Source organism: Myotis nattereri (genome assembly GCF_964212035.1).
Source record: "Myotis nattereri genome assembly, chromosome: 2".
NCBI lineage: Eukaryota > Metazoa > Chordata > Mammalia > Chiroptera > Vespertilionidae > Myotis > Myotis nattereri.
The window spans coordinates 134,777,906-134,805,147 of record NC_138076.1 but is presented as its reverse complement, the minus strand read 5'-3'; the positions used below and the strand labels follow the sequence as shown (position 1 = coordinate 134,805,147).

Sequence of the window (27,242 nt, the reverse complement as noted above, 5' to 3'; positions counted from 1 at the left end):
AATGTCCCGGTCTTATACGTGTGGCTGTAGGACAGAAATGGTTCTAAATGACACATAGATTTCCACATTATATTTTTATACCTGGAAAATATCTACTTTATAAATTGCACAGTTATAGTTTTTTTTTTAATGAGAATGCAAGAGTGCTTGCATTAACACTTTTTATATTCATACCTATTCTTGCTGATAAAATGTGTATTTTCCAAAAATGTGTATTTCCAAATTTTTATTGTGCTTTTATAAGATGCTTTTCTTTGATGACCATAAATGCTGAAATGGCTCCCTTAAGGAGAAGAGTTTTAAGTAAACCTTTTAGTCAGTTTAAAATATACAAATTGAGACATCATGTGACATATATACTATAGTTTGTGCTTGAAACCTGTACCTTATTTTCATAGCAATTAAATAACTATTCATGTCACTTTCCAGTCCTTTTCACTGGATATTTATAAAAAAGAAAATAATGTATTTTAAAAAAATCTTACTTCAAAGAGAGAGATCACGTAATGCTTACTTAAAAGCATATTGAATATAATTAAACCTAATAACTGTCTTTTTGCTCTATGCCTGAGACATTATTGGAGCCACATTCAGAATTTTTAAACATAGAATATACAATATTAAATCATGTAAAAAATGTTGAATCAGATTTTCTTTTTGAAAGAGAAAGGTTATATGCCACCCTGATCTTTAATGGAGAAACTTTCTTTGTCAAAGTCTTTTCCTTAGAACGCTGACCTATAGTCAACCTATAAAGAAACATGGAGACAATCTTTAGTGATTGACCAGATAATTCAAACCTGATTTCAGTAATGAAATGATCGAATTTAAGATTAAATGCAACCTCTTTGGATTACATTTGCATTTGTAATTCTCTAGCAAACATCCAATTTCACTGTTATTCTCAGCAATCTTTCTTGAAGCAGTTTCTAAAAGTGGTGTAGATGGCTGGTCTTTTAAATCACTCTCAGAAGAATATGTAAATGTTTACAACTCACTTCATGGAGTCTGCTTATATCTTGATACTGCATGCCTTTGTCATATACCTTTTTTCACTGAAAGTGCAGTACAAAGTTTTTCTTATAATTTCTTGTATATTTTTAGAATACTATACAACTAGCCAGCTAATAAAAGCAGGTAAGACAAGCCAAGAAAACAGAATATCTTTATGTGGCAAGTATTCTCCAAATCAATGTAAAGATAATAGCTTAGTGGCCATGTTCTTCATTTCTATGACTTTAGGACTTAGATGTGTTATAAGATATTAATATTTACAGGTTCATATTTTCTTTAACATTATAACAACTGGGTGAAAAAAATAAATATCTATTGCATGGACTAAAGAAAAATATTTTCCAATAGTTTACCTGAGTTTCTCATTTAGTCAATTTAGATAAACTGAGTAAAATAATTCCTAATCTTTTTTGTACTGTAGCATACCAGTGAGTCCTAACAATTTTGCGTCAAGATGAAAGAAAGAACAAGAATTTCTCTTTCATTCTCAGTATCACAAGTCTAATCTTCACACACACGCACACACATAAACACATATCCACACACAAAGTACTCTTCACTTATTTTTATCATTTTTCATCTTTGCTGTTTGTCAAAAAATAGAAAGGATGAGACAAGTTCAGTATATTCTAAAAACAACAACAACAATGTTTTAGGATGCACTAAGGTGTCCTGAATTGCTTTAATGGACAAATGGTGTAGTCACAATTATCCTTATAACAAAATTTAGTCGTTTGCTTGCCATTTGGGTACATGGTATCATTTAGGACACTTTAGGATTACTCCACAGAACAGTAATAGGACTTATGGAAAAATAGTACCAACTTTTCCAGATAGCATAACATATATTTCAGAGAACAGAAAGCATACATTGTGTGAGGAGCAATCTCCACACGAGGGAAAGGACATTGTCTGGATGTCGGAACATCTGATCTCTCACTCTGGCTTTGCTATGAACTCTGAGTGTAGGAAAGGCAACTGATTTCTATGTTTCTTACTTTTCTTCTTTATAAGGTGTTAATTTAAACACCCCAAAAGTATATGATTCCAATCATACAACTTTTAATATAAAACATATAAAATCAATTTTAAAAATTTTCTGTATATACTGAAAATGTTTATAGGAATGAACTAACTGTAGGCCTTCTCAAATTTCTTCTATTAAGTGCAGGAACCCAATGTAACCTGAAAATATTGGACATCACTATTTATTTTTTTGCAAAAGGGAAACTAGAAAAAGACTGCTTCCCACAGAAAATTTATTAATAATAGGTGCCCGATTAAGTGTTTTTATACAATGACCAATGTTCGCTTTTGTATAAATAATCAAGAGAGAGATTTTGTAGTGTTTTTTTTTTTTCTTTCTATTGCCCCATCTACACACAAAATTCTGTTGTAAAGACATCATTTTTATGAGGAGGTATTCATTATCGATGCACAAGAGTCTATGGAAACAAATTTACAAGAAAAAAGGGCAGATTATCATTCTAACCAACTGCATATTCACAGAGATTCTTAATAAAAGCTATCAGATGATATAATAAATTATAAATTTTGAGGAAATGTACACAGTTGGCAACTATTTTTCAAGGCTTACCATCCAATAGATCACATTTTCTCTTTTTACATCCTTCATGCCACCTTTTTTGACATTCAGTTGAAATTTTGAAATTAACATGATAACATTAAAAATATAAATGAAAGCATTAACGGTGAACTTATATATTCAACTTCAGAAGTTTAAATAAATACAAGTGAATATTTAAGTAAAATTATGATGATGATATGTAAATCAAAACTGCCAAGGTGATTGACCTTTCTTTTAAACTATCCCATCCGTTGCTTTACCTCCATAGGACAAAGGTAGCAAAAGAGGAAAGTAACATAAAAAGGAAACAGGAAGACCTGTTTCAGTTACTGGACATGTTGATTTAATTGACTAAGAAGTCCAAATGCTAATACTCCTAATAATCAGCCACTCTTTTTGTGTTTTGGTAATGTATATCCTTATACACTTTATATCAAATGGAATTTTTTGATTCACATCTGACATTTCAAAGTTTCCATTTTTGAATTCCCCTAGTCTTATGTAAGTATCACATTGTCTACTTTGTTTGAAAAGTATAACATTTTCCCCAACATCTAGGGCTCCATGATGTAAAATGTCATTTTGCCGGTCTTCTGTTCCAGTACTCACTTTAATTTTTTTAATTACAATTGGATTTTCAAAAACAATCACAAAGGTGTCTCCTATTGAAGGTGGTTTCCCCCAAAAGTATTCATCAACACTACTATAAGCCTTGCTGGCATCATAATTTTCAAAAACATTCATATTGGTATATAGACTTGCAGGAGGGTTATCAGGGATGTCAAATGACTCTTCTTCAAAATCATCATCCTTCAGCTTATTCTCAGTCCCTTTATAGGATGAATAATAACCCATGTGCTGAAAGAGAGACGGTTTAAAACGGATCACATTTTTCTGAGCCAGCAGACCCCGAAAATGAGTCAATAGCCAGTCACAAGGCATTTCTTGATAAAACATTAATAAAAAATGTGCCAAACGTGGGAGATCATGTGAATGATAAAGTTTTCCAATGTAACCAAGCTTAGAAAACTCAAGAGTTACCCAGTAGGTTCCTTCTAGGGATGTAATGACCTTCTTGATGGCAGTTAAGAAATTTTTTGAACATCGAACGTCATCTTCAAGCATCACGTAATAGTCTGACGTATTGGCACAAAAATTAAGCAGAAAAGCATAATCTACATTTTGCTTGGAACGAAATCTGACTCTATCTTCCGGATCGTTGTAATTTCTTTTAAGACCATCCAGGATCGGGTAATATTCCTCTGGAGCATGTATCACTACTAATCTTCCTGCAATAATATGGTGGGCAAATTTCTGTGTAATATCCTGGACCATGGCCTCACGCCAGGACGAGTTAAAGTCTGCCAGATGAACCACCACTGAGATTTCCTTCAGCTCTTCGTAGCTGGACTGCTCAAAAATTGACTTGATTGTCTCAAGTAAATAGCTTCCCTTTTTTCGTTTCACTGATGAAAGTCCAATTGTAAGAAACCCTAAGCAAAGAATGCAGAAGGATGACAAATTAAATGTAAAATAGGTTTCGAGTAACATATAAAAAGAAACAAAATGTTATTCCCCCCTTAGGCCTGCTACTATATTAAGTAAATCTAGGCAATGATTATGTATAAAACATTTTGTGATTAAAATATTATGCTCAACACATAAAAACTATAGTAGTTTATACATAATTGATATTTTCTATGGAAAATTGCATCTTAAGCACAATGATATGAGTCCTATTGCTGCAAACATTTGTGAAATGAAAAATATGGTTTAAAGTGTTTTGCAGCTTAATGTTCTTATTATACCCATTAGAGAAGATAGATATTTAGATAATATCTACACTATTTTAAAAAAAAACTACAAAAGAAGAAGGAAATTCACAGTTAAGCATGACAAACTAGTCTCAAATTATGAAAAAGAAAATTAAGAGTAACTCATTCTTTTAATTGTATTAAATTTTCCATAGAACACATATTTTCATTTTTCTTTAATCACAGTATTATTTTATATCAGAAGAATTCATAATTAGACTTCAAAACTTTATTTTGAAATTCATCCAGTATGTTAATTAGAATGCAAACAATAGTATAAGCTCATTTTGAAAAATTGCATTATAGTTTAAATGTAGGGTACATTGTTCTAAGACATGAATATTACTATTTTGAAACACATTTTATGTTAATTTTGTCTGGAAAATTTTTATTCAGATAAAATTAAATCTAAAATTAGAAATTGGATATTTTTAAGGAATAAAATAAAACCTGGTGAAGTGGCAGTTTGCCTCTGAGAAGTATTATCTGTCTTTCTATTAAAATATTTTCACTTTTTAAAGTTTTCATTTTCACCATGACTGAGAACTGAATAAAATTTCAAAACCGCCACTTGGAAAATAGGATAATGTTTACATTCACCAAGATCACTGTTTTAATGCAGACACCTTCATAATGTAATTTACACAATATTGAAAAAAGCCCTTCCCAGAAAAAATATTTCTTACTCATCTGTCAGAGAGGGAGAGATTTACACATTTTGTTTAAATACTTGAGTTACAACCCTGACTTCTACTGAAAACCCTATATGTTATCTGTACCATTAAACTAAAGCTATCAGCCTTCAGTAATGCTCAATATTGGCAATACTTCTAGAACACATTCTACATAAATGACAGAAGTCTATGCATTTTACTAGAAATATGCATCTTAATATTCATAACAGCCTTTTGGGATAGCTTTGTGTGTATCATTCCTGCTTTAGAGCTGAGGAAACTAAATCACAGTGAGATTAGGTAGCTTTGCAAAGTGCAATGCTTAGTAAGTGGAATGGTGGCAAGATTCAAACTGTTTTGCCCTTATTTCTCTGTTTTATATGGCCTCCTTAGTATAAAGCATTTGACATGTGTGTCAATATACAATAGTAAACTGAGCATGGGGAAAGGGAAATGAGCAATATCTGAACAAAGGTGGTGAAACAAATGTAGATCACAAAATAGTGGTAGTTTCATGCAATTGGACGGAAGCTTAAGATCAGTAGATATTTGAAATAGTAGAATGAATAAAAGACCTAAAGAAATCTGAGTTAAGTTACAATTTCCTCACCTGGTGATCACAAATTCACTTGTATAAACACTTCTAATCAAAAGACTAAATTTTTGTGGTCTCCATGCAACCTATTAAGAAGTTCTTGATATCACTGTATTTCATTGAATCTAAAATTCACATTTTTTTCATACAGAAATACTTTAAAATCTGGTTGCATGTTATGATTGATGACATCTTACAATTATTTTATTTTATTATTTTTTAAAATATATTTTTATTGATTTCAGAGAGAAGGAAGAGGCAGAGAGAGGTAGAACATCAATGGTGAGAGTCATTGATTGGCTCCCTCCTGCATGCCCCACACTGGGGATCCAGCCTGCAACCTGGGGGCATGTGTCCTGCCTGGAATTGAACCATGATTTTCTGGTTCATAGGTTGATGCTCAACCACTGAGCCACACTTGCCTGGCAGCTTCTTATAATTAAAACTGATACTTATATTTTCTTAGTGGTACAGTAATTAGACCATGCATGATACTTTCTGTAATCCATGATATCTTGAAATCAATGAAATGTAGTATGTTACTTCATGGATTCAAATTGCCTGAAGTAAGCTGAATAGTTTCCTCCAAAAATTCACATCTCCCTGGAACCTCAGAGTGTGACCATATTTGGAAGCAGAATCTTTGCAGATGTAATTAGTTAAGGCTCTTGTGATGAACTTAAATGTATTTAGAGTGGTCCCTAAATTCAATGACTAATGTCCTTATAAGGAAAGCAGAGGCTATAGAGAGACCCAGAGAGACAAAGGAAGACGGCCATGTGAAGATAAAGGCTGGGATTGTGATTATGCTACCACAAGCCTCTAAAATTGTGAGATAATAAATTTTTGTTGTTTTATTTAAACCATTGAGTTTGTGATAATTTGTTACATAGTACCTTAGGAAACAAATACAATGATTTTCACTAATACAAAACTAGTGGTAAGTTACAAAAACCAAACCATTAAAGTTTGAAATATGGGAATATCAATATGGGAATAGTTATTTCTTAAAGACAATGTTTAAAATTTAATATAAAGACTTTGCTTGGGGTGATGGGCACAGGATGCAGTGTGCAGATGTTTTGTTGAGTTGTACCCTTGAATCCTGTATGATTTTTTGAACCAATGCCACCCCAATAAATTTAATAAAAACTAAATAAAAATAAAAATTAAAAGGTGCAAATAAAATAAATATGTAAAATAAAAATAAAAATTTTGATTTTTCCTAGTGTCCTACAGTAAGGCATTAAAAATTTTTTTTATTAATAGAATTGGATCAGTGAGTAATTGTAATTTCTGAGGAAAAATTGAACAATTTCACAAAAATGTATTATGTTAGTAAATTCTATAAACTTTTATTGCCATACAAATGAAGCAAATCATCATTATTTTTAAACAAAATATTTTATATATTCTTGACTTAAGAGTGTTAGGATACTTACGCTTTCTTTGCAAAGGAGTGGAAGCTAAGTAGCGATAGGTGACATTGATGGCCCCTGAGAAATTAGATAAATCTTTGAAAGTATGCACATAGCGTTCTGAATTCAGTTGATGTGTGGATGTTTCCCTTATAAGCTGTTTGTCTCCTTCCTGGATGCCAAGAAAGAGGCAGAGGAAATAAATGAATAATAGATGGTCATGGGTTAAAAAAAGTTTCTCCTGATATATAATATGCATGTCATATAAATCTCAGTTACTGGCACCTCTGTAGGTCATGATTTCTCACCTGGATTCCTACCTAGGGTCTCTGCTCCAGGCTCTCTCTACTCTAGTCTACTAGTTTTACTACAGTTACATTTGCTTTTCTATAGCATACATTAATAATGGCATTATTGATAAAAATATCTACATGAAAACTCTCACTGCTTTCATGTTGAAATTAAAATTCTTTCCAATAATTTCAGGATCTTAAAATTTAACTTTAGTTGATTTTACAGTTTCATGCAAAATTAATTGCTACTAAATTCCTCATTTGAATCATATGAACCCTCTATCTACTGAGCTAAACCATCTAGAGTAAGAAAATATATTCTTATTTGTCTAAAATACATACCCTGTTACCATTTATAGCTTCTTTTTTCTCTTTTCTTTAATATAAATTCAATTGTATATTTCAATTTATCTACTAGTAATCACCAGCTGATCAAGACTATTGCTTATACATTATTAACAAAATGACAACTTGCATGGCTTTTCTATATAGTTTACAACACGTGGAATATGTTTGGGGGCAACCTAATTAGAAAAAAATTTGTAGAGCAAGATATATGCTGTACTGTGTGATGTTATGTAGTCCTATTTCAACTATTTAAAGTAGAATGGCAAGTCAGGTATGTGCAAGCCATTAAAGAGAAAGTGAAGGCATTAAATTGATTTGATTTTCCTATTATTTGGCTGTGGTCAATAAAACTTTCATTAAAACCTAGTTTTAAAAGATTAGTAAGAGTTAAAATACAAATTTTACCTCAATTGGATCATTTACTATTTTGTATCAAATTCAAATGTCAATAGCAAAGGTGATCCACCAAACTTTTAAAACTATGGCCAGACTGGAATTTGTTTAAAATTAAAGTTGAGAATCATATACCATGACATGGAAGAGCTTTTAATCTGCCAAACCAAGATTCTAAACCAATGCTAAACCAAGATTCATTCTGATGATATTTTCTGTATATTCAGTTCTGTTTATGAACTGATATTTGGTGTTTAACACTATCTTTCTGTATTTTATATTGCCTTGACAATTTTGACAAAGAAAAATACTTTAGTCTATTACAAAATTTATAATGTGTTTGCCAACTGTAAATTAAACTTTCAAAATATATAAAATTAAACGTTGGGTGCTAGATTTCTTATAAATATACTAATTAAAATTCCATTGAATCTGATTATTTAAATTTTTTTTACACCTAAATATTTTAATCTGTGTCTTTCTGAAAACCTATAAAATAGGGGTGAGAACTTATGGTCCATGGGCCATATGAGGCCCATGAAATTATTTGGTCTGGCCCTGCCAAGACATCAAAAGTGAGTTAATTAAATAGTTGACCAAATACAGCAGGCTAATGTTTAAGTTGATAATTTTGTATGGCCCATGAATGAAGTTATAAGTATCCAAATGGACGTTGGCAGGAAAAAAAGTTCCTCACTCTTGTTATAGAACATCATTAAAGTTTTAAAATAAACAAATTTGAATTGCCAAAAAGCAACTGGAATTCAATTTAGCATCAACTACTTTAATAGAAATGTAATGGTATCTATAGTCAATAAGATCTAGAAGATATAGCTATAAAAGTTACAGTAGTCACAATACTAAATTCATTTTACCATTCTGTTCTTAGGTGATGTCACATTCTAAAGGAAGAGCAGGATACTGAGTATCCCTTTAAGAATTCTATCTTTAATATGTAAAAATGCAGATTTTTCTGTGATAAGATAAAATATATTCATCCTGATTGAAGGACATAACAGAATAGGAAATAAAAACGGAATGTATATAAAATAACTTTATTAAATTCTGAAGACTAAGCTTTACACTTTTCAGCATAAATAAATAATGCAACTTTCACCTGAGTCAGCCTTGTTGATTGCTTTCCAGAGGCATATACCTGAACAGCAAGAATCCCCTAGATACTGTCTTTCTGAAACTACTAAGCTATAGTGTATTTCTCAGGAATAAGACAAACTTTATGACAATCACTTTCTGGATGGGAATGAAGTTCAGTGGACTAACTACAGGCTAACTATAGACCCTATCGGCTACTTTGAAGATGCTCACAGCCCAGAAGCTAGGTTGATTGGGCATGTAGTATCTCTTCTGCTTAGTTTGCCTTGTAATACTATTTGGCTCTCATATACTGAGCTTGGCTTCCTTTCCTGCTGAAAGGCACTATATCCTTCATATGTCAGCAAAACACCAAACTATTATATGCCCAGGATTTCAGGCCACCAAGGCATTTTCTAGCAAAAGAGCAGAATGTAAGTTGCTAAGTAACTCCAGAGACCTTACTACTTCTAATTGTCTGAATTCTCTGAATTAGAACTTTTATTTTCCCTGAAATAAGAAAGGCAGAAAAAGAAAGACTTGACTCATGCCTAAGCTTAGATGTACACATTGTGGCATTTTGGAGTCAAGAAAGAAAATCAAGTTGGATAATTTTATGAAAATGAAATAAGCACAGATAATAGGGTCAAAAGGGAGAACTGTGAAAAAGAAACTGCATTGTATTGTAGTAGAGGACTAGTTTTCTAAGGATATTAAACATTTTTGGAAGAATAATTTTAACATAATGTTACATTAATGATTTAACAGTGTTTAAAATATTTATACATATTAAGCACTGGGATAAAATGTAGCTCAAAATATAAATTAGGTAGAGAATATCATCTAGTAAATAGTGAAAAATTAAACTAATAAAAATGCTTTCATCGAATTTTCAATATTGGGGGTTGTTGTACTTAAAAATCATTTTAATTCCCTTCCCAAGTTAATATAGTTAAGAATAATTTCAGGTTTTAAAGATAAAAAGTAATTTCTTCTCTATAAGTGGGCTGATTTGCTTCTTTGACTATATAGCTATATGCTTAATATAACCAGAGAAAAATTCATTGAGAAAGTGATCTTTAAGAGCTACATCATTAAATCAGACCTTTTAATTTAGGTGGCTAGGACCTATGTTTAGACATGAACATGTAAAAATTTACAAAACAGGACTATAGTATTTGATCTTCTTCTGGATATATAGTCTATTACTCCTTAGACATTTAAATTTTATGAATTTAAAGAGGTTTTATTCCATAAATATATAAAGATGTTATAAAAATGTACACAATGACCTTTTGTCTGTTTAAAGTGAAACATTAATATTGCACTGGAAAGTGTCTCATAAATGCAGCAAATCATTGGCTATAAGCATCCTGCCAATACCATGTGTTTGACTTACAAGATGTGATTCCCTTTTACCAGTGGACACAGATGCAATAAATAACAATTTTATTTCAGAATTAAATGATTCAAGAGCTCCTTTAGTTAATTTATAATCTTTAATTTTATTTAAAAATGCTGGATCACATGAGCCTTGCTCTATTGTCCTTATATCTCATAAACCTAATAATCAGGTTTTTCAGAAAACCAAAATCATTATCATTAGAAATTTCTCCAGTACTGTTTACCTAAATCATGCCTAGTCAAACTGTGTTAGTGTGTGGTGATTTAGCCATTGTGAATTGACTGTGAATGGTAGAATGAAGGGTCCAAGAGATCAAGACCTATACTTGAAGGTAAAAGCCTAGTAGAGTCAAGATACAGGAATCTGGCAGAATTTCACCATTAAAGAAAAATGCTAAATGAAGCAAAATGCTTTAGGGAAGGCCTTCTAAGAAGATCCAAGTACCAAGGTCATACAGTTGTCTCATAGGAAATTGAATAGTATGTAGTAGATAATTAATAAATCATGTTTATTTGATGAAATAAAACATTTTATTGGGAAACACTGTGGTTATTTTCAGATTTTCTCTTGCTAAGTATTAATTCAAACTTTCAGTGAGCTTACATGATGGAAAGTACTTTTCAGTCCTCTGTATGTCCAAAGGGTTTTATTTTCTGAAATATGTGAGCAGGCCCTGGTTTAGCTCAGTGGATAGAGTGTTGGTCTGCGGTCTCAGGTTCAATTCTGGTCAAGGGCACAAACAGGCTCAGGTTGTGGGCTTGATCCTCAGTAGGGGGCATGCAGGAGGTAGCCAATCAATGATTTTCTTTCATTATTGATATTTCTCTCTCTCTCTCTCTCTCTCTCTCTCTCTCTCTCTCTCTCTCTCTCTCTCTCTCGAATTGAACCATGATTTTCTGGTTCATAGGTCGATGCTCAACCAATGAGCCACACTTGCTGGGCAGCATCTCTCTCTCTCTCCCTCTTTCTCTCTCTCTCCCCAATTCCTCTCTGAAATCAATAATTATATACTATCTAATAATAGACAAACATGGTAATTGACCATATCTCCGCTACGCTTCCCAATGGCTAATCAGCAGGATATGCAAATTAACTGCCAACAAAGGTGGCGGCCGGCAGCCACACAGCTGAAGCGAACATGACGCTTGCTTGCTCCAGTGATGGAGGAAGTCAAGGTTCCCCGCCTGCCACCACCCAGCTCTGAGCTCCGGAAGCAACAATGTTTCAATTATAGAAGCTAAACAAACCCCAGATACCTGCTTTCAGCAAGCCATGGCCTCAGAGCTGGAGCCAGGCCTCAGAGCTGGAGCCGGCTCTCAGCTCCAGTGAAAGCTATAGAAGGTAAATAAATCCCCCCGCCCCCCAAAAAAAAGAGGCTGGGAGCTTCAGTCACCCGACAGCCTGAAAACAGCCCTCAGCCTCTCACCCAGGCTGGCCAGGCACCCCAGTGAGGATCCCCACCCTGAAGGGGGTGTGGCCAGCTGCAAACAGCAATCAGCCCCTCACCCAGGCTGGCCAGGCACCCCAGAGGGACCCCCACCCTGATCCGGATCACCAGGGAAAACCAGCCCGGCCCCCACCCGTGCACCAAGCCTCTTATCCTATATAATAAAAGGGTCATATGAAAACTGACCCTAATAGTAGAAGGACTGGGAATGACTGGTCACTATGACACACACTGACCACCAGGGGGAAGACCCTCAATGCAGGAGCTGCCCTCTGGTGGTCAGGGTACTCTCACAGGGGTGAGCTCTGCTCAGCCACAACCAGGCTGATGGCTGCCAGTACAGCAGTGGTGGTGGGAGCCTCTCCTGCCTCCTCAGCAGCGCTAAGGATGTCTGACTGAAGCTTAGCTCTGCTCCCCGCTGGCAAATGGACATCTCCCGAGGGATGCTGGGCTGCCAGAGGGATGTCTGATTGCCATCTTAGGCCCAATCCCCTGGGAGCAGGCCTAACCAGCAAGTGGTCACCCCTGAGGGGTCCCAGACTGCTAGAGGGCACAGGCCGGGCTGAGGGACCCCCTACCCCCGAGTGCACAAATTTTTGTACACCGGGCCTCTAGTATAAAATAAAATAAAATAAAATGTGTGAACAGGAATGATAAATAAAAATTAATATTTTTCTAGATGTCTTAAATTCAGTTCAGATAGAAAATGTTAATAAGCCATAATGTCCATGTTATTCTCATCACACATGATATGATGTGATAATTACAGTAACAATTTAAATTCTAACCATTAACCAGAATCAGTTCTTTGAATATTTCCATAATTCACTTAAAATTAATTTATATATTATGCATTCATTTTATCTTTTAAAAAATACTGAATATCTTAACATCAATACCTTTAGTTTTTGAGGTTCTATATTACTTTTTAGTGAATATCCTATCTAAAAAAAGAGAAACACGGTAATTAGCCGTATGTCCGCTACCCTTCCCATTGCCTAATCAGTGAGATATGCAAATTAACTGCCAGCCAAGATGGCAGCGGTAAGGCCGACAGCTTGAAGCTAACATGAGGCTTGCTTGCTTCAGTGACGGAGGACTCCAACGTTCCCCGCCTGCTGCTGCCGGCCTCTGAGCTTGCAGTTTGAAACATTGTTACAAATATAGAAGCTAAACAAAACCCCAGAAACCTGCTTTCAGCCAGCCAGGATCTCAGAGCTGGAGTTGATACAATGATTCGATTATAGAACCGAGATACTTGCTTTCAGCAGCAGAGGCCTCAGAGCTGGAGCCAGAGCTAAAGCTTGCCCAGAATAAAAAAAAAAAGAAAAAAAGGAGAGGTTGGGAGCTTCAGTAACCTGCCAGCCTGAAAACAGCCCTCTGTCCCTCACCCAGACTGGCCAGGCACCCCAGTGGGGACCCCCACCCTGAAGGGTGTGTGACCAGCTGCAAACAGCCATCATCCCCTCACCCAGGCTGGCCAGACACCCCAGTGGGGACCCCCACCCTGATACAGGACACCCTTCAGAGCAAACTAGCCGGCCCCCACCCAGGCACCAGGCCTCTATCCTATATAATAAAAGGGTAATATGCCTCCCAGCACCAGGATCAGCGGAGCCGAGAGGCCTCCTGGCACCGGGATCAGCGTGACAGGGGACAGCGCCCAAACCCCCTGATCGCCCTGCGGCTCTGTGTGTGAGAGGGGGCAGGGCCACAATCTCCATATCCGCCTTGCTCTGTTCGTGACAGGGTGCGGTTCCCCAACCCCGTGATCAGCCCTGCTCTGTGCGTGACAGGGGGGAGCACCCCAACCCCCTGATTGCCCTGCAGCTCTGGGTGTGACAGGGTGTGGTGCCCCAAATCCCCCCCCCCTCCCACGGGCCCTGCTCTGTGTGTGACAGGGTAGAGCCATAACCTCCCCATAGGCCCTGCCCTGAGTGTGAGAGTGGCGGTGCCCCAACCCCCTGATCCGCCCTGCTCTGTGTGTGACAGGGGGTGGTGCCCCAAATCCCCTATTGGCCCTACTCTGTGAGTGACAGGGGGGAGCTCCTCAACCCCCTGATCGGCCCTGCTCTGTGAGTGACAGGGGGTGGCGCCGCAACCTCCTCATCAACCCTGCCTTGAGTGTGACAGGGGACGGTTCCCCAACCCCCCATTCGGCCCTACCCTGAGCGTGACTGATGGTGGCATCACAACCTCCCAATCCGCCCTGCTCTGTGCATGACGGGGGGGGGGGCGCCCCAACTCCCCAATCAACCCTGCTCTGAGCCCTATCAGAGGCTGCACCTAAGGATTGGGCCTGCCCTCTGCCACCTGGGAGCAGGCCTAAGCCAGCAGGTCGTTATCTCCCTAGGGGTCCCAGACTGCGAGAGGGCACAGGCCGGGCTGAGGGACCCCCCCTCCCCACTGAGTGCAGAAATTTTTGTGCACCGGGCCTCTAGTAATATATAAAACACTAGCCCTTTATAAAATATAAATAAAGTGTCACATATTATAATATAATATTACTTCTTAGCAACATAGCATAATTAGCATCATTAGTTAGACAATGAAATTTTCTATTTGGACAATACAGAAAATAGTGGAAGTAAGGTGTAATACCATTTATCAAATTTTGTTTGTTCTATATATTTCAAATTAAAGCTCAAATACTGAAATGGTTTTACATAAGATTAATTCACCACAGTGATAATAGCTAACTTATTTGTAATTATATATACACTAGAGGCCTGGTGCATGAAATTCGTGCATGGGGTGGGGGAGGGTGTCCCTCAGCCCAGCCTGCACCCTCTCCAATTTGGACATCCCTCTCACAGTCCAGGACTGCTGACTCTCAACAACTCACCTCCCTGCCTGCCTGCCTGATTGCCCCTAACCCCTTCTGCCTGCCAGCCTGATCACCCTCTAACCACTCCCCTGCCAACCTGATCGACACCTAACTGCTCTCCTGCCAACCTGATTGCCCCTAACTGCCCTATCCTGCAGGGCTGGTCCCTCCTGACTCCTCTCCCCTGCAAGCCTGGGTCACCCCCAGCACCCCCTGCTGCAGGCCTTATTGCCCCCAACTCCCCTCCCTTTCAGGCCTTGTCCCTCCCAACTGTCCTGCCCTACTGTCCTGATTGCCCATAACTTCCCTCCCTTGCCAGCCATCTTGTGTCCACATGGAGGTGGCCATCTTTGACCACATGGGTGCGGCCATCTTGTGTGTTGGAGTGATGGTCAATTTGCATATTACTCTTTATTACATAGGATATTTGAATCATTTTATATATATATATTAATAAAGAAAACACTGCAACATAAAACAATTGTGAAGTTGGTACTATAAAGTTCATAAAAAATAGTAAATAGGTAGATAATATATGTTATAAGGCTATTCTAACAGCCTAGAATTGAAGTTAGGTTACTAATGAACTAAGTGTAGTTAATTTAGGCATTGTTTTAAACAAACAAACAACTTCCAAAACTTACCAGAACATAGCTATCTTCAATGTACAGATTCATAAATAGAAGAAAAATTACAAGAACTCCCAAGAATGACACTGTAGAACGTTTTCTCAGGCATCTCATTTTATCCAGAATTTCAAATATATGTTTCACTTGATGAAATTTAAACATTCTCTCCTGTAGAAAAGAAGCACATAATTACTAACAATTAATTTGGTTGAAAATATTTCTTTACCATATATATTAAGAGCCAGACCTTTATAAAATATCACCCTTTCACACATAAGATTGGCATAGATATTCTTAATACATTGCATAAAGTCAATAAACAGGTTTATGTCAATATGGAGGAAGTAAAAATGAAAATAAAATCAGTCATTTCTGAACAAATGAATGTTGATAATAATATTTTAAGAAAAAAATAGGTCTTGAATGAGAAACAGAACACAAAAAAGAAAGACTGATATATCAACTTTCATTAGTGAGATATACCATTAAAGTAATATCCCTCTCCCCATAATATAATGTAATGAAAATGAAAGAAGCCAGAAAATTATGAGCCTAATTTTTGTCCCAGATGCATTGAAGATGCACTGAAAAGAGCTATTGGGTGTAAATCTGGAGAGAGGAAAGAGAAGTGACAATGGAGGTTAAGTTTTGGGCATAAATACCAACATATATTTGAGAACTGAGTTACAATTTTTGTTTATTTTTACAATATTTTTTGTTAAATCAGAGTAGATCCTAGAGCAGTGATGGCAAACTTTTTGAGATCAGTGTGTCAGCATTTTGAAAAACCTTAACTTTGGTGCCGTGTCACATATAGAAATCTTTTGATATTTGCAACCATAGTAAAACAAAGACTTATATTTTTGATATTTATTTTATATATTTAAATGCCATTTAACAAAGAAAAATCAACCAAAAAAATGAGTTCATGTGTCACCTCTGACACGCATGTCATAGGTTCGCCACCACTGTCCTAGAGTATTACATCTGCATTGCCCCACTTGATTTAATTTTAACTAGAAGTGTGGCCATTTATAATCCTATCTAATAAAGAAGGAATATGCTAATTGACCCTCACACCATCGCAAAGATGGTGGCACTCATAGTCAATAAGGAGGGAATATGTTAACTGACTGCCCCACCCTCAAAGATGGCAGCGCCCGTAGCCACAAAATGGCCAGCAGCGGAGAGCAGTTGTGGGCGACCAGGCCAGTAGGGGAGGGCAGTTAGGGGTGATTCAACCAGCAGGGGAGGGCAGTTAGGGGTGTCTGGGCCTGCAGGGAAGGGAGGGAAATTGGCGCGGACCAGGCCTTCAGGGGAGGGCAGTTGGGGGTGACTAGGCCATCAGGAGAGGGCAGTTAGGGATGACCAGGCCTAGGGGAGGGAGGGCAGTTGGTGGGACCAGGCCTGCAGGGGAGGGCAAATGGGGTGACCAGGCCAGCAGGAGAGGGGAGTTGGGGCAACTGGGCTGGCAGGGGAGGGCCGTTGGGGTCATCTGGCTGGCAGGGGAGCAGTTTGGCATCGATCAGGCTGGCGGAGGTGTAGTTAGGTGGTGATCAGGCTGGCAGGCAGCCGAGCGGTGGGGAGCCAGCAGTCCTGGATTGTGAGAGGGATGTTTCAGATTAGAGAGGGTGCAGGCTGGGCTGAGGTTAACACCCGCCCCCCACCCCCAACCCCAGTGCACAAATTTCATGCACCAGGCCTCTAGGAATTTATAAGCTGCAAAAAGGAAAAATTAAAGTCAACAAGATTAGTAGAGACCTAATATTTTTTCATTTTACTCTTCTATGTCTTCTATTTCACTCTTCTATCCTCCAACCACAGATGCATTTAGATTAATGATCATTTAACAAAAAATCTAAACATATCTGAAATGATCAAAAGAGTAGTTGAATCATTTGGTCTAAAACTAAGCATATTCTGGAAATTGTGCCACTTTGAGTTATGTGCTGAGTTTCCCTGGGTTCATCTTTAGAATGAAGTATTTATGTATATAAAGAAATTCAGGATGCGATATAAGCCTGTACCCCAAACATTTAGAAGAGTATCTAGGACATAGCTGGCAATCAACATATCTTTGATGAATTAATGCAATAAATAATTTATGGATCCTGACAAATTATAGAAAATATTATTAGAAATAAAGGGAAAGGCTTAAGAAAGGTAGAGAATAAAATAATTTAAAAAATAATATTATAAATAATTTTTGTTCATTTCTTTTAGCCATATTTTTTCCAGGGTTATTTCTATTTTTCTTGTTGATGTGTAAGAGTTTTAAATATATGTATATAAATACACACATATATACTAATTATTGCTTATATCAGCCATTCTTAATCTGTGGGTCGTGACCCCTTTGGGGGTTGAACGACCCTTTCACAGGGGTCGCCTAAGACCATTGGGAAGCACACATATAATTACATATTACATTTTGTGATTAATCATTATGCTTTAATTATGTACAATTTGTAACAATGCAATTGGGGGTCACCACAACATGAGGAACTGTACTAAAGGGTCACGGCATTAGGAAGGTTGAGAACCACTCGCTTATATTAAAAATATCTAAATATTTTTCTCAACTATTTCTTATATTTTCCTTTTCTTGGTATGACTTTTTGCAGTATCATATTTTTTATTCAAATTTATTTCGCAAATGTGCGATTGTTTTATACAATGTTTTAAAAATCCTATAATTTTTAATGTGGCATGGAAATTATCTTTTATTATCTTTTGAATTTGTTTTTTATGGTTAGATTTTCAATACACCTGGAATTTATCTTTGTGTCATTTATGAGGTGATGTAAGAATTTTATTTTATTTTTCCTATATGGAGAGCTCATGGTCTTCTAGTCACAGTGATTGGCTGTAATTACTGGTCACATCACAACTTCTAACTGCAAGGTGTGGGCAAGAATAATCTGCAAAGCAACCAAAAATGGAGAACTGGATATTGGTAAACACTATCATTGTATGCCACACCATATATTAAATCATCTATTCTTTTCATTAGATTTGTGATGCCACTTCTAGAATAGTGTCACTTTCAAATTTGTATTTATGGGTCATAAATTTATTTATAGACCCATAATTTACATTCTTCTTTTTGTTTCAATTTTACTTTTTAATTGTAGTTTACATTCAATATTATTCTCTATCAGTTTCAAGAATATAGCATAGTAGCACAGTAGTTAGACAATTATATACTTTACAATGTGTTTCCTTCAATAATTCCAGTACTCACAGGCATCATACATGATTATTACAATATTACTATCTTCCCTATGTGGTACTTTATATACCTGTGACTATTTGTCACTACCAATTTGTACTTCTTAATCTCTTCCTTCAATCCCCCAACTCTCAAACCCTCTATCAGCCATCAGTCTGTTCTCTGTATTTATGAATTTGTTTCAATTTTATTTATCTGTTATTTATCTAGATTGGTCGTATAAGTGAAATCGTATGTATTTGTCTTTCTCTGTCTAAATTATATAACTTAGCCTAATACTCTCTAGGTCTATCCATACTGTTGATAAAATAAAATTTCATTCTTTGTTATGGTTGAGTAATATTCCATTGTATATATGTACCACTGGTTTATTATCCATTCATCTATCGATGGACACTAGGGTTGCTTCCATATCTTGGCTATTGTAAATAATGCCACATTGAATATAGGGGTGCATATGTTCTTTTGAGTTTGGGTTTATTCACACGTATACCCAGAAGTGGAATCACTGAGTCAAAAGCAGTTTCATTTTAATTTTTTTTTTAGGAACCTTCATAGTATTTTTATAGTGGCTGTACCAATCTGCATTCCCATCAACAGTGTATGAGGGTTCCCTTTTCTCCACATCCTCACCAGCACTTTTGTGGACTTATTGATGATAGTCATTTTGACAGATATGAGGTGATATCTCATTGTGGTTTTAATTTGCGTTTCTCTGTTGCTAACTGACATTGAGCATCTTTTCATATGTCTATTGGCCATTTGTGTTCTTTAAAGAAATGTGTTCAGGTCCTTCACCCATTTTTAATTTGGATGTCTGTTTTATTGCTGTTGAGTTGTATCAGGTCTTTATAAGTTTTGGATATTAAACCTTTATTGGATGTGTCATTGACAAATATCTTCTACTCAGTAGGTTGTCTTTTCATTTTGTTGATGGTTTCCTTTGTTTTGCAAAAACTTTTTAGTTTTTTGCATTCCCATTTGTTTATTTTTATTTTGTTTATTTTGCCCAAGGAGGTAGATAAAAAAATAAGTACTGCTAAGAGAAATATCAAAAATATCTCTACCTATGTTTCTATAACATTTTTCAATCAGAAAATAAGTAGCAATTTTGAACCAAAACATAATAAGTAAAATTATGTAATCTGGGACCGATTCTGTAGAGAAAGCAACGTTCTGATTGTAAAAATTTATCTAGATTTGGAATATTACCCAAATTACAAAGAATTATAATATAATCATATGCAAATGACACAATATTCTCAAATAGCAATTTGGGAAGACTTATCAATAGCATAAAATACATGTATTTCCTTTGATTCAGCAATTATACTTTAAAATATATTTAAATAGAAAAATATATATTTGTGAGCCAATGGTTAGCTATGGTGTTACAAGACAGTGATGTTTGTAAAAATAAATTGGGAACAATGTTTGATATTAGCAGTTGTTATTTCAGTGTAACAAAGTTATCAGAATATGTTATTATTTTTATTTTTTAAACTTTCTATATTTAAAAAAACTTATTTCAGTAATATTTAAAAAGTTACTTTGAATTTTCGAAATACTTTTTCATTTGTTAGTAAAGAAAATTGTTTTTTATTTTCTGTACACAAAAGCATAAGTCTAGCAAATTTTTCAAGAAAATAATATTAAAAATATATAATGCTTTATGGTATGTCTATAGATGCTCTGAAAGTTAAATGTTTTAAGTTCAATGTAAATGTTAAGTCAAGAAGTACATTCTAATTCTATTCCTTTGAGATAGAGAAAATATAAATGGTCCAAAACATCTGCATAGTGCAATTGTACATAATTGTACATAAAGATAATAAGAATAGTGTTAACTTTTATTTAATACCTTTCAAGTGTTGGGGAATACACTTTGCATGGGTACCTTGAATCTTCGTAAATATGCTAAGACTTCAATAGTAATATTAGATAAATTTTACAAATGGAAAGAAAATAAGGCTTTCTGGTGATATCTCTATGAGGGATGATTCCAGTTAATTTAAATCTTAGAACTCACTAAGTTCTAAGTGAGTCTTAGAACAGAGTCTGCTCTATTAACCACTATTCATATACAATTTACTAATTAGGTTTTATATGATATTTTAAATATATTATTGTCAACACACTATCCAACATATGTGGTATAATAATTTGTGGCACTGATCTGTTGAATAAAATAGAAATTACATATTAGATATAATTTTTGATGAAACATTTTTTATTAAATCTACTTAACCTAATATACACATAAATATATAACATGAGGAGACAGGTGATATATGATATTTTAAATATTAAGAGAGGTGTAAAAATAGTGCTTTAGAGGCATAGTGTACTGCACTCAGTATAATGCAAAATAGAACAAAACAAGAACAAAACCCCAGGATGTAATTTCAAAGAGTTGACAAAGAAAGAAATTCAGAAGTCCTTAGAGCATTATGGTGCCCCCCAGATTCTAATATCTAACCCTCAGGTTATAATTTTCCATAATGCATTTAGGACAATCAGAAAACAATAGCCTTTCATTGTGCATACCCTCAGAATAAACAGGAGAAAGACAATAGCACAAGCTTCAGTTTAGACGTAAGTGAAAATAATAATAATCAAAACCAGGACAAACACAATTGGCTAAGGAAGCCAAATCAGAGTAAACAAAAGATTGGGAAAGAGATAAAAATATGTTAGTTTTTAGACAAACTACATCACAGTAAAAGGCAAATTAAGGAAGCAAATAATACAAAGAAACTCCTCTCCTGCCTTATACAAAGAATCACCTGGGTCTAGAGAAATACAAATAAATATTCAGGAAAAAATATACAAACAAAACAAAAATAGCTTATCGTAGGTAAGGGAAGGGACTCAGATTAGACTGTAATTTTGTCGTGCTATAAAGCAAGAGGACTTTCAAAGATTAATGGGAACATTATCTAAAGGACATAAAACAGATTTAAAAGGCTTTCATTTTTTTTAAAAAAATTGGGGACAATGATAAAAATGACTATGAATAATATTAAAACACTAAACTAATACAAATTTATGATTACATTACAATCATAAGAAAGTGATAAAAAGAAAAGGCAGGAAATCTATTTGTACAATTAGATGTATCAAGAGATAAATTGATAAAAAATGGGATATATATATATATATATATATACACACACAATGTGTGCATACATATAAAAACATGGGAATATTATTTACTCATTAAAAAAAGAGAAACTTCTGCCATTTGGAAAAACATGAATGGATCTTGAGGGCATTATGCTTATACCCAGAATGGCAAGCTTAGACTCTCTTCAGGGGGTTTTGTCCTCTGGAGTTTGAAGAATAAAATTCTTGGACCAAAATATTTTAAGCTAAAGCATGGAAGCACATACAAACTCCCCTGGGGAGGTATCCACAAATGGGAACCCCCCTGGAAGGGATCCCCAAATGAGAAAAACCTCTATCTCTTTCTAAAATGGGGAAAAACCAGTCCTCTGTGTCTCTTTGTCTACAGGTTTATAAATGCCAAAAGCTTCTTTGTCTCTTCGTGACGTTTTCTAATTAAACCCTTCCAAATTTTATGTCCCCCATTCTTTCCTAACTGGCTACTTTCTGCCTTTCCCTGTGTGGCATCAGTTTCAAAGTTTCAAAGCTCACACAGTGACCCCTCTTATTCTTCCCCTTATCTTGCAATGTTCTCATAAACATTCTGGCAGCTTGGAGTTGTCTCTGCCTGTCAGGTACGCATTCCTCTCCCATGGACCCCCTTCGCTAAAACTACCTCTCCTGTCTCTAAAATCCTTTCAATACTATGTGAGATATGTCACCCAGAGAAACACAAATAATGTATAAGTTCACTTAAATGTAGAATATAAAATACTCCCTAAATTCATAGAGATGGGGAGTAGAATAGTGGTTGCCAAGGTCTAGGAGATGAGAAGGGTGTGTTGGGTGGATGGAGAAAGATTAGTCAAAGGCACACATTTCAAGTTATAAGATTAAGTTCTGGGGGTCTAATGTACAGTATGGTGCCTAATATTTAATATTATATATTTGAAAGTTGCTTGGAAAGTACATCTTAAATGTTCTCACCACACACAAATGAAATTATGTGAGGAGTTAACTAACATTTTGGCAATCATTATGCATACGTATTAATTAAATCATCAAGGTATACACCTTGCACTTACACAATGTTATATGTCAATTATATATTAATAAAGTTGGGAGGAGAGAAAATTCATGTTCATGTGGCTTCCTTAGTGAATCCTTCCATCCTTCCAAATATTTTTAGGGAAAAATAATACTAATGCTACACACGTTTCAGGACAATAGTTTTTTTTATTATTATTTTAAGTCATTTCATAATAACATGGGAGTTAAATAAGATAATGAAAAACATCATTATAAATATTAGTAAGAATTTAAACATAACTAACCTACATTTTATTTTCCCCCCAATTTGGAAAGTATATGTCCATAAAATGTACAATGCCTCAAACAGCTCTTCAACTATCATTCCTGAAGCTAGAATGTATTCATCTAGTAAATTCTGATTCTATATTTCAAGTACAAATCTAACAGGTTCTTGCTTATTATTACTTCAGGTTCCTCTCGAATTTGAACCAAGATGAAAACTCCTGAGAACTTTAGTAGCTCCAAATTTTGTTGAAGCAAGCACAACTTTCTTATTTGATTCATAATTACAACACATTTTCATTTTTAATTTAGAAACACTAATCTCATATCTATATCATCTATTTTATTCCATTTATTTTTATTTCTTGCATGTATGTGTTAATGGTCTTATCAAATAAATGCTTGTGCATAAACATCATGAAATATGAACAAATATTGTTCCATATCTTTTTAGTATATAGGATTGTTAGATTCTTGTTGCATAATGTTGTGAGATGAAATTCTTCCTGTTGAATGATGTTCTGAATGAGATAGCTTATTTTTTTATTTTTTAGTTGGCCCTGGGAGAGACAGCAAGATTTATTTATTTTTATTGTTTAAGGTATTACATGTGTTCTTATCCCCCATTGCCCCCCAACCCCCCTACCCATGCCCTCACTCCCCTGGTGTCTGTGTCCATTGGTTAGACTTATATGTATGCATACAAGTCCTTTGGTTGATCTCTCCCCCTTACCTTCTCTGTCTCTGGATCTGTGTTTACTCATCAGTTTATGTTGTTCATTATATTCCACAAATGAGTGAGATCATGTGATATTTATCTTTCTCTGACTTGCTTATTTCTCTTATTTATTTATTTTTGTTGACATTATTATAGACTAGAGGCCCGGTGCATGAAAATTCATGCACTGGAGAGGGGCGGTCCCTCAGCCCAGCCTGCCCTCTCTCACAGTCTGGGAGCCCTCAGGGGTGGGAGGCGACCCTGCGATCAGGGGAAGGCAACTTCCCATCTCACCTCTGCTGCTGCCACTGCCAGCAGCAAAAGCCTCAGCTGGCCCTGGTTACCTGAGCCTCAGTCTGGCCCTGGGTGGCTGGGCAGCTGCCATCTGAGGCTTGCCTGCGCCTCAGGCCAGCCTTGGGTGGCTGGGGGGCTGAGGGAACTGGGGAACTCTGGAGGCAGGTGTTCATGCCTGCTGCCCTGGTGGGGTTGAGGGGACTGGACACTGCCATCTTGTGGCTGTGGGCGCCACCATTTTTGAGGGTGAGGCTGTCAATTAGCATATTCCCTCCTTATTAGATAGGATGTACCCCAACCCTTCCCCCTTTTTTCCCCTTCACCCAGCATCTGCCCCATCCCAGACTATGTATATATACATATAAATTCTATGGTTAATTCCATAGACATATTTTCCACTCAGGAATTTATCTGAGCTTTTCATACTATGAATTTTACCACTATCATCCTAGTACAGTGCCACTCACCATCTCTTTGAATTTATCATCTTATTCATCTAATAATTTTGAAGTGTCTCCCTCTGTTAATATTTTTCTCCTTGCATTGTAATCAGACAATTTAAAAAAATACTTCTTATTCAGCCATGTTCAATAAAAGGTGAAAAAAATAAGCTAAAAAGATAGTGTCTTTAGAGTTCCTTTTTACCTACTTGAAAGATGATTCAGTACTTTAACAACATGAAGACTGAAGGATATGTCATAGTGGTGCTTTATTTCAAAGCTGTGTCATCTTCCTAGGAGAAGTCACCCGTTTTTCCATTTTTCTAAGTATTTTAATATATTTTTGAATGGTTGGGTTAAATTATGGGTAATTATGAAATACTCCCTAATAAAGTGGAATAGCAAAATATTTCAAAATATAAGAAAGAAAAGATCATCAAAGTTGTTATATATCTTATGATTTATAAAAGGGTCTAATAGCTCATATGTTAAATGTAAGTTATAATGAACTTTATGCCATTCAAATAATAATAAAGCATTATTCTCTTTACTCTCTCTATTTCTAAGAAAATATAAAAATCAAACCTTAAAATAGTTTAAATTGCTTTAAAATAAACAAAAAATTTTAAAAAAATACTCAATTGGTTTCAAAGAACCTTGATGATATAGCACACATTAACAGTGAGTTTTTTGTTTATTTGTTTGTTTGTTTGTTTGTTTTAACTTGGGAGAGCCTCCATATTGTTTTTCATAGTAGTTGTACCAATTTTCATTCCTATCATTATTGTACAGGGATACACTTTACATTCTCTCACTACTTGCCCTCTCTCTTCTTCTTGATGACAGTCATTCTAACAAGTGTGAAGTAATATCTCATTGTATGCTGATTTGCATTTCTCTATTCTTCCCTAATGATTAGTGATGTTGAGCATCTATTCATGTACCTGTTGCTCATGGATATTCCTTCTTTGGGAAAGTGTCTATTTAGTTTCTCTGCCCATTTTTCTTTTTTTCTTTTTGTACTTTATTTTTTAATTAAATCTTTACTGTTGAAAGTATTACATATGTCCCCTTTTATTTCATTTGGATTATTTTACAAAGTAAATTAACCCTTTATCTAATATATGGTTTGCAAATATTTATTCCTAGTCTGTAGATTGCCATTTTATTTTGTTGATTGTTTTATTTATGTGCTATGCAAAAGCTTTTAAGTTTGATGTACAGTCATGAGTAGCTTAACATTTCAGTCAATGAAGAGCTACATATATGAAGATGGTCCCATTAAATTATAATGGAACTGAAAAATTCCTATTGCCTAGTGATGTTATAGCTATTGTTTTAGCATAGTGCAACACATTATTCTTGTATTTGTGGTGATGCTTGTGTAAACAAACCTACTGTGCTGAGTTATATAAAAGTGTAACTCATACAATTATATACAGTACACTAGAGGTCTGGGGCATGAAATTTGTGCACTTGGGAGGGGGTCCCTCAGCCCAGCCTGCACCATCTCATAGTTCGAGAACCTCACAATCCATCGCCCCACAAAGGTAGGCCCCGCCCACTTCCCACAGCACTGCCTGCCGATTAGCCTCGGCCTCCCCCTGGCCGGGTCTCTGTGATTAATAGCCCCTCAGAGGGAGGCTCCGCCCACCCAGCCTGAGCTCCATGATCGATCACCCCATAGAGGGAAGCTCCGCCCACCCTCCTCAGCCCACCAGTTGGTGGCCTGGGCCTCCCTCTTTGGGGTAATCACGGAGCCTCCACCCCCCCCCCCCCCCCCCCCGTCGATTGCCTGCCTGACGGTGGCCTGGGCCTCCCTCTGCTGGGCACTCATGGGGCAATGGCGGGGCCCCCTGACCAATTGCATGGCCCCCACCTTGGCTGGTCTGGCGCCAGTGCGTGTCATAGCGTGGTCGTCTGGACAGTTGTTTTGCTGTTTGGCTGTTTGGTCGATTTGCATATTATGCTTTTATTATTATAGATAATATTTGTTAATAATAATAAACAGCTGCTACTGGTTTATTATTCTACTATAATATAGTATTTATCATTATTTTACAATCTACTATATCTATTTATAAGAAATGTCTGCCGTAAAACAGTGTGCAGTGTTATGTTGGAAATAGCCTCATACATCTTGTGTTTACTGCATCTCTTTATTGCACCATTTTATCTTGTTCTTGATTTAATTTCATGTTTTTTTGATGATCATGGCCCCACTGCTAATGTTGTCAGTAGGAGGCCACATTGAGGGATTGACCTGGAAATGAAATTAAAAGTGATTAAATATGATGAAGGTGAAAAATCAATGATGGTTATTGTTCACCAGTCAGACACGTCCCATCTCACTATTACTACAGTCTTTAAGAACAAGAACAAAATGATAAAAACTGATAGCTGTTAAAGGATATTCTTCATTGAAGGCAACAAGATTATCAAAAAACCAAGAAGGACCTATATCAGACATAGAGAAACTTCCAATGACCTGGATTGAAGACCAGACATAAAAGTGTATCCCTTTGTGATCTGGCACAATGAGAACTCCAGGGCCTTCAAGCATATCAATAAGCACACACTGCCAATGTACTAAAGGAGAAAT

The 27,242-nt window shown here is 35.9% G+C and overlaps 1 protein-coding gene across 3 annotated transcripts in view; it reads right to left on the bottom strand.

The window, feature by feature from the left end:
• Positions 1–1,572: 1,572 nt before the first annotated feature.
• The window catches only part of MGAT4C (MGAT4 family member C), a 775,861-nt gene continuing 750,191 nt past the window's right edge, over positions 1,573–27,242 (bottom strand). For all 3 annotated transcript variants that reach the window (XM_081084486.1, XM_081084487.1, XM_081084485.1), the window contains 3 exons: positions 15,553–15,705; positions 7,128–7,275; positions 1,573–4,095 (listed from right to left, as the gene is read on the bottom strand). In XM_081084486.1, coding sequence (XP_080940612.1) covers positions 2,954–4,095; positions 7,128–7,275; positions 15,553–15,699 — 1,437 coding nt within the window. In that variant the 5' untranslated portion in view covers positions 15,700–15,705 and the 3' untranslated portion in view covers positions 1,573–2,953. The remainder of the gene's footprint in view (positions 4,096–7,127; positions 7,276–15,552; positions 15,706–27,242) is intronic.